Raw genomic sequence first — 10352 nt, 5'->3', positions numbered from 1 at the left:
AACATGGAATAACAGAAAGATTGATATTAAGGTTTATTTACAGGAAATAACAAAAAGATTAAAAAAAACAGCAAAGTCATTTGATAAGCTATTGGAACAAATATCCAAGAACATGAAAGTAATTCATATGACGAAGATAAAAATCGCAAGATGGACTTTGTGGATATTTTGCTGTCACTCACGCACCAACCCAATGATCTTCAGAATCACCAAGACGCCACTGATAGAACAAACGTGAAAGCCATTATAATAGAAATGATAGGTGCATCATTTGACACCTCTTCCACAACAGTAGAATGGGCTATGTCACAACTCTTGAGGCACCCTACTGTCATGAAGAGACTTCAACAGGAGCTAGAACATGTGGTCGGAATAAACAGACATGTGGAGAAAATGACTAGTGAGTGTAAAGAAGATGTAACTATTGATGGCTATTTGATAAAGAAAAAAACCAGGGTTATGGTAAATGCTTGGACTATAGGGCGAGATCCTAAAGTTTGGGACAGGGCTGAGATTTTCGACCCTACAAGGTTTGAGAATAACAACGTAGATGTTCGTGGAAAGGACTTTCGAATTTTACCATTTGGGTCGGGTCGAAGAGGGTGCCCTGGGATTCATTTGGGTTTAACGACTATTAGTCTTGTTTTGGCTGAATTGGTGCATTGTTTTGATTGGAAGCTTTCATTGAGCATGTCCTGTGATGAGTTAGACATGGAAGAGATATTTGGACTCACTACACCAAGAAAGAAGCATTTGCTCACTAGACCAATTTATCGACTTGCCATTTAGGTTAAGAGAGGGTTGATTTCAGTTCCATTTTGAGACATGACACATTTAACAATATTGTAAAATAATTTAAACAATGATTTTGTTTTTGGATTTGAGTGATCAAGTGTTTCATCCATTCAATGGTTTAAGTGTAACTATTTTTGTTTGTCATAACGAGTGAGAATATAGATTTTCTAATTGTGGTGTTACAATTGTGATAACTGTATTTTTTGTATTGATGACATTGTTTTATAAGTTAGATGATTAAGAAATCTTTTAAGAACTCAAAGTGAGTTAAAAGTTCACATTACTTAAAAAAATAATATGATGTATAATATACAAATTGAAAAATCTATATTTATTTGGATTGTTGAATTTAAAAATTTGTTAAGAAAATTTATTTTGAGTTTAAGATTTTCAAAATCAACTATCTTTATTTTATTTTATTTTAAATTACCTCCAGAAAAAGGGGAGGAATATAAACATGTTTATAGGAAAAAATCATGACAAGATGTATTTATAACACATATTTTGAGAACACTGCAAACATGATAATGTGATGATGCTGTTTATTGTTATTTAAGTCATCGTTTTCATAAATTTTTTTACTTGTTTTTGTTCTATAATTGGTAATTTAATTTTTGTATTTACGTTTTCTACCATTTAAGTTTCCAGATAAATACCGTAAGTGAAACCAGAATAATTTGCAAATAATAAATACAAACTTTTCTAAGAAAAGAATTTAATAATTCTTAGTAACTTATTTTCTTAAAAGAAAATTTCATAAATTTAAATTATATATCAATAAAATTTTAAGCATATGGCTATGTTATTTAATTACATATGTTTTTTGGAAGGTCGTATGTAAACATAATACATGTTCTAAGTGTGATAAGATAGTACGAAGTTATTAGAATGAAGAATAATGAATCTATGAATACATGAAAGAGTTTTTGGTCCCATTTAATATTGAATTTCGGTTGGTTATCAACCAAAGAATAAATGTTTATATTATATTTTGGTTCTCTCATGATCGAATTATCAAACCGTAAAAAATGCTAAATATTAATAGAATATATATCAAACATAGAAAAAAAGATACTTTAAAATAAATATATAAAAAAATATATTAACAACATATTTATAAAAGAATAAAATTTTTCATGAACCTAAGAACATAAAAGAAGTTAGAAATGGAAATCTCGTAAATTTTTGAAATATCAAGTGAAAATGTGAAGAACTTAAACAAAAAGTAGTTGCATTAATATTTCGAATAAAAAAATTAAAAAAAAAACTTCAGCAAAGGAGTGAAAGAGTGGTAGGAGTGGCAAAATAACAACTTGGTGACGTTTGATGACGAAAAAAGTTTAAAATGGTGACAAACGATAGCAGAAAACCTAAACAGTAAAAAAAGATAAAAAAACCGTAACAACTTAATAAAAATTTCGTTAAAAATAATTATGCTTCAATTATAAGAAAAATCAAAACAAAATATTTTTACTTAGATAAATTAATTATAAAAAATATAAATTTTGAAAATTATTATACACTCTTCAGTTTGGGTTCTTTAAAATTCGAAACAAAATAAATGTAGGACTTTAGTTAACCGAAACCAAATTCCCCTCACTATGGTAAAATAATAGCGAGAATTATAAATATTTTCACGCATGCTTTGATTTTTGGAAAATTGAAATAAAAATGATGTATGTAAGACCCATGAAAAAAAAAATATTTAAATTTAATAAATAGTTATTTTTTTTATTTTTATTTTTATTTTTATAAAGTTAATAAAAGTATGGTAAAAAAAAAAAATAAATTAAAATTTATGATAGGTAACAATAATAATAATTTCAAAGGAAGGAGTTTAAAAATTTGAGAATTTATTTTAAAAGTTAAAAAAAAAAATGAATGAATAGTAAATAGTAAATAGTAAATAGTAAATAGTGAATAGTGAATAGTGAATAGTGAATAGTTAAAAGAAAATATATTAAAATAAATTGTGGAAGAGGACACTCCACGTAGAATCAATTAATTAGAGATAAGAATGGTGAATAAAAAATAATTTTTGAATAGTAAAAATTGAATAGTAAAAGTGAATAGTAAAAATGAATAGTAAAAATTTTTGGCTATAAATAGCCAAGAGGGGGAGGATGAAGATTTGCACCAAAATTCTAGGGAAATTGTGAGAGGAGAGAGTTGGAGGAAATTCTAGTTGAAGAGGGGAAATTCTGGAAGTTTCTGGAGAACGGTTTGAGAAGAGGAACCTAAGTCTGGAATAGAGGTAAGGGGAGTTACATTTTGTTTGGTATTATTTTGAGTCTTGTATATGTTGCTTTTGGTTGATCTTAAATCTTGAGTGTGAAGTATTTTGTTTCTGTATGATTTTGAATTTTTGATGAGAACATGCTTTTGTGTTTAAATCCAAGTGTGATAGTTGTAAAATGTGATGTTGATTATGTTATGCATATGTACGCTATTAATTGCCTATGGATGGATTAGAAGTTGTCTAACCGGCTCTGCCAGATTCAACTTCTTGTTTCCCCATACTTTATATTGTTTTCCTTTTTCGTTTTTATTTTTGGAAGGATTAGAAGTTGTCTAACCGGCTCTGCCAGATTCAACTTCTTATTTCCCCAAACCTGTTATTATTCTTATTATTTAAATACGTTGTATTCTTGGAAGGATGAGAAGTTGTCTAACCGGCTCTGCCAGATTCAACTTCTTGTTTCCCCATACTTTATATTGTTTTCCTTATTCGTTTTTATTTTTGGAAGGATTAGAAGTTGTCTAACCGGCTCTGCCAGATTCAACTTCTTATTTCCCCAAACTTGTCATTATTCTTATTATTTAATTACGTTGTATTCTTGGAAGGATGAGAAGTTGTCTAACCGGCTCTGCCAGATTCAACTTCTTGTTTCCCCAAGAGTTTTTATTAAGTTTATTTTAATGATTGTCAAACATTTGATTCTTCTCCGTTGACTATTTATAGTAAGATTTTATTATTGTTAATTTGTTTGTAATATATTTATCTTGTATGATTTCTGTGTTGAATGTATTTTATGATGTTGATATGAAATTACGAATCTGAACATGATATGAGTTTTATGAGGAGATTTTGTAATAGTATGACATGAGTTGAGGAAAATGAGCATGATATGAGTCTCATGGAGAGATTCTATATTGGTATGGTATTAGTGTATATGTTGATGTTGAGGGTCCTGTTGTTGGTGATTATCCTAAAACTCTAATAATCTTCCAGTATCAATTAGAGAAGGATGTGTTATGTGGTGAGAGTAGTAGGAGGTCCTAGTCTATGTTTATAGACATTAATGGATTAACCTTGTGGGTGATATGATATATTATATTTGGCCAAAATTTTTGTTGTTGAAATCACCACAAGTGCATGACCACCCGAGACTTCCATCAACATTATATCCGGATAATAGAGTCTAGAATGATAATTGCATTTTACATGAATTTATGGTGAATGTATTACGTATAGCAATAGTGTAATGTTTTTCTTTGAATGTTGCATGGTAGCTCACCCTTACTTGTTTGTTTGTGCCGGAAAAATCTTATTTTTGCGATGATCGTATAATGTTTTTGTTATACGGGAGCAGATGAGGGAACGACGTCTGAACCAATTCAAGTGAAGGAGGAAGCAGCAGAAAAATGAAGAATATTTTAAGAAAAAAAAATAAAACATAAATAAAATTAAGAGTGTTTTATTTATGTGTGAAATTATAATGTATTTCTAGTGTGAACTATGTTACTCCTAAATGGAGGATTGTAATATTGTACGATGTTTTCTTTATTAATGAAATAAATTTGGGTGTGAGATGTTTTATATTTTGGGGTGTTACAATGTATGACTTGAATTATAATAAAAACCAATTTCCCTTAGGGAAAATAAATAGAATTTTAAAAGAATTTGAAAATTTTGTAATGGCTTCAACTCCTTTCACACAAAAATCTATAAGATGGCGAAATTTTTAAAATTACCATCATATTTCATTTTGTTGAAAATAAAAACATATCACTTTATTTAAAAACTCTATTTAAAAAGCCAAAACTACTAATAGAAATATTTCATTTATTAAATTTAAAGGTGGCCACATGTGTAAGGTTGGCTTTGTGAGAATTGGATTATGAACATGTGGTGGAGAAAATCTTCATATATTTTCTTGAAAGGTTTGAATAAGATATTTTTTCTCTATAAACAAACAAAAGAAATTTTCTGGTCATAAAATCGAATTCTTAGCTGAATTTTTAATTAAAAGTTTCGGAATAGAGAATTTTATTTTATATATTTCAAAATTTATAAATATATGTCCTCTCGAACACCGTAGAAGAGACATTGAAGGTTTTTTTTTTTTTTGTTATATCACATTTAATGTGAGGTGACCCTTCCAAGTCGGTGCAGCCCAATCACAATGCCGTCTATCTTAGGTTCTGGTCCCTACTTAATAAATAAAGGATTAAATATATTTTTGCGGTTTTTGGTTTTTGTCCCTTTTTCAAAAGGTACAATTTGATTCTCATTAACGTTCGTTTTAGTCTTTGAAATTTTGATTTTAGTCCTTATTTATTGCTAAATGAGGACTAAATTTTTAAACAGCGTATGGACTAAAACACGTTTCGGAAAGAATGAGGACCAAATTATACCTTAATTTAAAATAGGGACGAAAACCAGAAACGACCAATAGTTTAGGACTAAAAACATATTTAACCCATAAATAAATAATATACAATTTCAAATTATATTAATGTAACTTTTATTAAATATTATATATAAGGTTTAACTATTTTAGAGGTTTGCATTTTTTGTATTGGAAGTCTGGACTCTTAATTTTTTTTATCTCATTTAAGTTTTTAATTTCAAAAATTTGAAATAACGTGGTTTTTATCGTTATATTAGTTGAATGATATTAAAAAAAGCAATGATTAAGTATGACGACGTAGATTTTTTTAATAACATGATACGGTAATGAGATTAGTGACGTTAATATTTATTTATTAGAAAATTGGACCTTCGTCTTTGTTTGTTGTTTTTGTCTGAAGTTCTTTAACTTTCTGCAAAACTATTTTGGAAGAATGTAATTATTTGCAAACACAATGTCACTGCAATCCTTCACCATTGATAATGAGAAACAGTTTGTAGTTAAAGGGTTTGAACAAACTTTTACATTAACCTAATTACCACCTAATCATATATTAAGTAGTATTAAAAGTTTGAGGACGTTTAAGAAAATTAAGGATTTATTTAAATCATTTTTAGTTTTGATTATGTGAGACTATTAAGGGTATAACTGATAAAATTAATTTTAATTTAAAAATTTTAATATCTATTTTTTTAGTTTTCTTTTTCAATAGTAGATATCGTAGTGATGATACTTGTCGCTGTTAAACAAATATAAGTGTCAATTACTTGCATAGACACATTGTTTTTATCTATCTGTTTATTCATATACAACTAAAACTAGTGACTCAACTATTTTTTGTTTTTAAATGCTCTCTTAACTTATTTCCATTATAAATTACAATATGTAATATATAATTCAGAAATATTCTTCCTCTTTTAACTTTTCTTCAAATATTCTCAATACTTTCTTTTTCTTTCCTTCAAACATACATTTTATATGCATTAAAAAACTGATTTTAATCTTGTCAAATTACTTTTCTTTTTTCATCTATACTAATATATTTAAATTTCTTGAAACATCCAATTTATCATTTTTTGTATCTCTAATATTGTAAATTTTTTTAATAAGTTTTGAACTATATATCTTTGATTATAATATTCTGATTTTTTTTTTTGTTATGGCAGAGTATAAAAAGAGAGAACATACACATTCTATTCCAGTGTATATATGTATATGTATTTCTTTTTTTATTTTCACATCAAATAACACTGTGGTCTATAAATACTAGACTCATATATCTTATTTCTCATTATGCAAATAAACTATTCAGCAATGTTGGTTCAAGCTCTAGCTATCCTCTTCATCACACTGTCATTCATTGTTTTTGTGTTTCAAAACAAACATGATGGGAGAACTGCACCAGGTCCCAAACCCTTGCCAATTATCGGTAACCTTCATATGCTAGGAAAACTCCCACATCGAGCCCTTCAATCTCTTGCCAAAACATATGGTCCCATAATGTCCTTAAAGCTAGGGCAGGTCCCAGTAATAGTGGTTTCTTCTCCACAAACTGCAGAACTGTTCCTGAAAACCCATGACATTGTTTTTGCCAGCAGACCCAAAACCCAAGCCACAGAATTTCTTTCTTATGGCAGCAAAGGTATGGCCTTTTCTGAGTACGGTGCATACTGGCGCAACGCCAGGAAACTGTGCACTCTGCAGCTTCTGAGTGCCTCAAAGGTTGAGATGTTTGCTCCTCTGAGAAGACAAGAGCTGGGAGTGTTGGTGAAGTCGCTGAAAAATTCTGCAGAATCCGGTGAGGTTGTTGATCTGAGTCAGTTGCTGGGAGAGCTTATGGAGAACATCGTGTTCAAAATGGTGTTGGGGCGTGCCAAAGATGATAGATTTGACTTAAAGTTGCTCATTCACGAAGTGATGAACTTGATTGGATTATTCAATCTTGCAGATTACATGCCCTGGCTAGGCGTGTTTGATCCTCAGGTATCAAATTCAATCCCATATCTTGCATTCAATTTTCATAACATATGATGAAGTGGTGCAATATAAACATATAAAATAATCAGTTTTCTTATCATAAGTTATCAATTAATTATATATTAAATATTTTTTCATTAGTTTATTATTTATTTATTATATTCTCTATCAATAAAAAAATAATACATGTACCAAAATATTTTAAAAAATGTCTTAACCTATGATTCAGCACTGCACTAAACAACTCATGTGGAGTTTTGTTTTGTGGTGGATATATACAGACGATAGTATCGAGGACTTCCTGCAATCCTTCACCGATCACTTACAACCACTACAAATACAAATTCCTATTTTTTTTTCTTTATTATTATTATATTTCCTATCCTTATCATCCATGTTTTACAAAAAAAGTTCAACCGTGTCTTTCCTTTCATGTATTTTGTCTTTGTCCCACCTATCAACTATAAAACATTTATACTTTTATAAAACAAAATATATTTATTTTTCAAAAACAAGTTTGTATAACATTATTCTTAAAATGATATTAAAAAATTAAAATATAAAAAGAGAAAAAAAGAAAAATATGATAAATTACACAAAATTCATTGATAAAATTATATTATAGACAGAAAAAAAAATCCATTATATAAAAATTATGTCAAAACAATAATAAAGATAATAAAAACGGTTGTTTTTGAAGAATTTAGGATTACCTTTTTCTAACTTATCTTTGTCGAACTTTTTTTTTATAGTTTTAAATTGGTTTATCATTCTCTTCTATATTAATTTTCTTTTTCATATTAGTCCACTTAAAAGTTAATTTTAACTTTTTTTAAATATTAAATTTTGTTAGACATCAAATAGTTAGAAAGTATTTCCTAAATAAGTTTAGTATTGTAAATCTTGCAAATTATTAACAATAATAATTACATTCTTTAAAAGAGATATACTAGCTAAAAAATCAGACTCCCATTACTAAAAACATATAGATTTTTAAAGAAAAAAATATATTCCCAACACAAAATAATACCACAACAAATAGCACCATAATAAATTGAATCACATGTTCTACTGCAAACTCCACCACAAATTGAATCACTTGTTCTAGTACAATCCACCACATTTAAATGTTATTAGAATATATTTTAATATATATTATTAGAATATATTAATTGGTGTAGAGAGAATTTTCTTTTGTGCATTTTAATACAAACTTTAAACCGTTTTCATTTATTACATTTATCATTTATGTTTATTACCAGAAGCATTAAGCATGTGATTTAATTCTTATAGAAAATATTATTATTTGTGTTTACTGCTCTAGTTAGTTTTTCATATATATTTTGTCTAATGTAGTTCACAAAAAAAAATTATACCTTGTTCATGCTAGTGTTTATTTAACTTTTGCCATATTTATTATTATTAAATGAAATGATCTAACTTCATAAATAAACAAACCAAAACATTTGTCGGTCATATCCGTACAAAAGACATTATTGGCAATATCTTTTCACCCACCTACAACCAACCAATTTATTGCATTTGTAAAACATAAAAAATAAAATAATAAATATAAAGTGAATGTAAAAATTTATTGGATATAAAATTATATGTGCTGTCACTTTTGTTTTACACACATGAAACATTTGAGAAATTATCTTTTTATGTTTCACTAACCATTTGACAATTCAGTTTTAAGATAATATAATCATTAAAGCTATTAAACTTTGGTATAAATCATGATTAATTCACACCTATCCTTTTCTTTTTCTATACTCTAATTTACAACTACATAAATTATTATTTTAGTATACTATAATAAAATAAATTAATTAATGTGTTTTAGAAAGAATGATATTAAGGTTTATTTATCCCTTATACACGCAACAATCGTGCAGGGAATAACAAAAAGATTAAAGAAAACAGCAAAGTCGTTTGATGAGCTATTGGAACAAATAATCCAAGAACACGAAAGTAATCCATATGACGAAAATAAGAATCGCAAGATGGACTTTGTGGATATTTTGCTGTCACTCATGCATCAACCCGACGATTTTCAAGACGTCATTGATAGAACAAACGTGAAAGCTATCATATTAGACATGATAAGTGCAGCATTTGACACATCTTCCACAACAGTAGAATGGGCCATGTCACAACTCTTAAGGCACCCTTCTGTCATGAAGAGACTTCAACAGGAGCTAGAACATGTGGTCGGAATAAACAGACACGTGGAGGAAAATGACTTAGAAAAGTTGTCTTATTTGAACATGGTGGTGAAGGAAACACTAAGGTTACACCCAGTCGGACCTTTGTTGGTACCTCGCGAGTGTCGAGAAGATGTCACCATTGATGGCTATTTGATAAAGAAAAAAACAAGGGTTATGGTAAATGTTTGGGCTATAGGGCGAGATCCTAAAGTTTGGGATAGGGTTGAAATTTTCGACCCTACAAGGTTTGAGAATAACAATGTAGATGTTCGTGGAAAGGACTTTCGGATTTTACCATTTGGGTCGGGTCGAAGAGTGTGCCCCGGGATTCATATGGGTTTAACGACGATTAGTCTTGTTTTGGCTCAATTAGTGCATTGTTTTGATTGGGAGCTTCCATTGGGCATGTCTTGTGATGAGTTAGACATGGAAGAGATATTTGGGCTCACTATACCAAGAAAAAAACATTTATTAACTAGACCAGTTTATCGACTACTTGCTTAGGTTAAGAGAGGATACTAATGCAAAGCAAGGTCCATCTATATTTGTGGTTGATTTCAATTCCAATTTGAGACACATGATACATCAAATAAAATAATTTCAATAATCATTTTGATTTTGGATTTAAGTGAATAAGTTTCTTATCAATTCAATTCAATGGTTTAAGTCTAACTATTTTTGTTTTTCAAATTGCTTGTATTTTGTATAGATGAATTGCTTTTGTACATGTTACGCA

The 10352-nt window shown here is 28.7% G+C and overlaps 1 protein-coding gene and 1 pseudogene across 1 annotated transcript; both read left to right on the top strand.

The window, feature by feature from the left end:
* The first annotated feature begins 150 nt into the window (after positions 1-150).
* LOC148199904 (cytochrome P450 CYP736A12 pseudogene) lies at positions 151-795 on the top strand (annotated as a pseudogene).
* A 5880-nt stretch (positions 796-6675) lies between these two features.
* LOC124839090 (cytochrome P450 CYP736A12-like) lies at positions 6676-10244 on the top strand. The gene is made up of 2 exons (XM_088113320.1): positions 6676-7412; positions 9305-10244. The coding sequence occupies exons 1-2, from the start codon at positions 6723-6725 to the stop codon at positions 10118-10120; spliced, it is 1506 nt and encodes a 501-aa protein (XP_087969446.1). The 5' UTR covers positions 6676-6722; the 3' UTR covers positions 10121-10244.
* The last annotated feature ends 108 nt before the right edge of the window (positions 10245-10352 follow it).

The sequence above is a fragment of the Vigna umbellata genome, chromosome 4 (assembly GCF_029865625.1).
Source record: "Vigna umbellata cultivar VRB3 chromosome 4, Vumbellata_1.0, whole genome shotgun sequence".
Taxonomy (NCBI): Eukaryota; Viridiplantae; Streptophyta; class Magnoliopsida; order Fabales; family Fabaceae; genus Vigna; species Vigna umbellata.
This window is presented reverse-complemented; position numbering and strand designations above follow the sequence as displayed.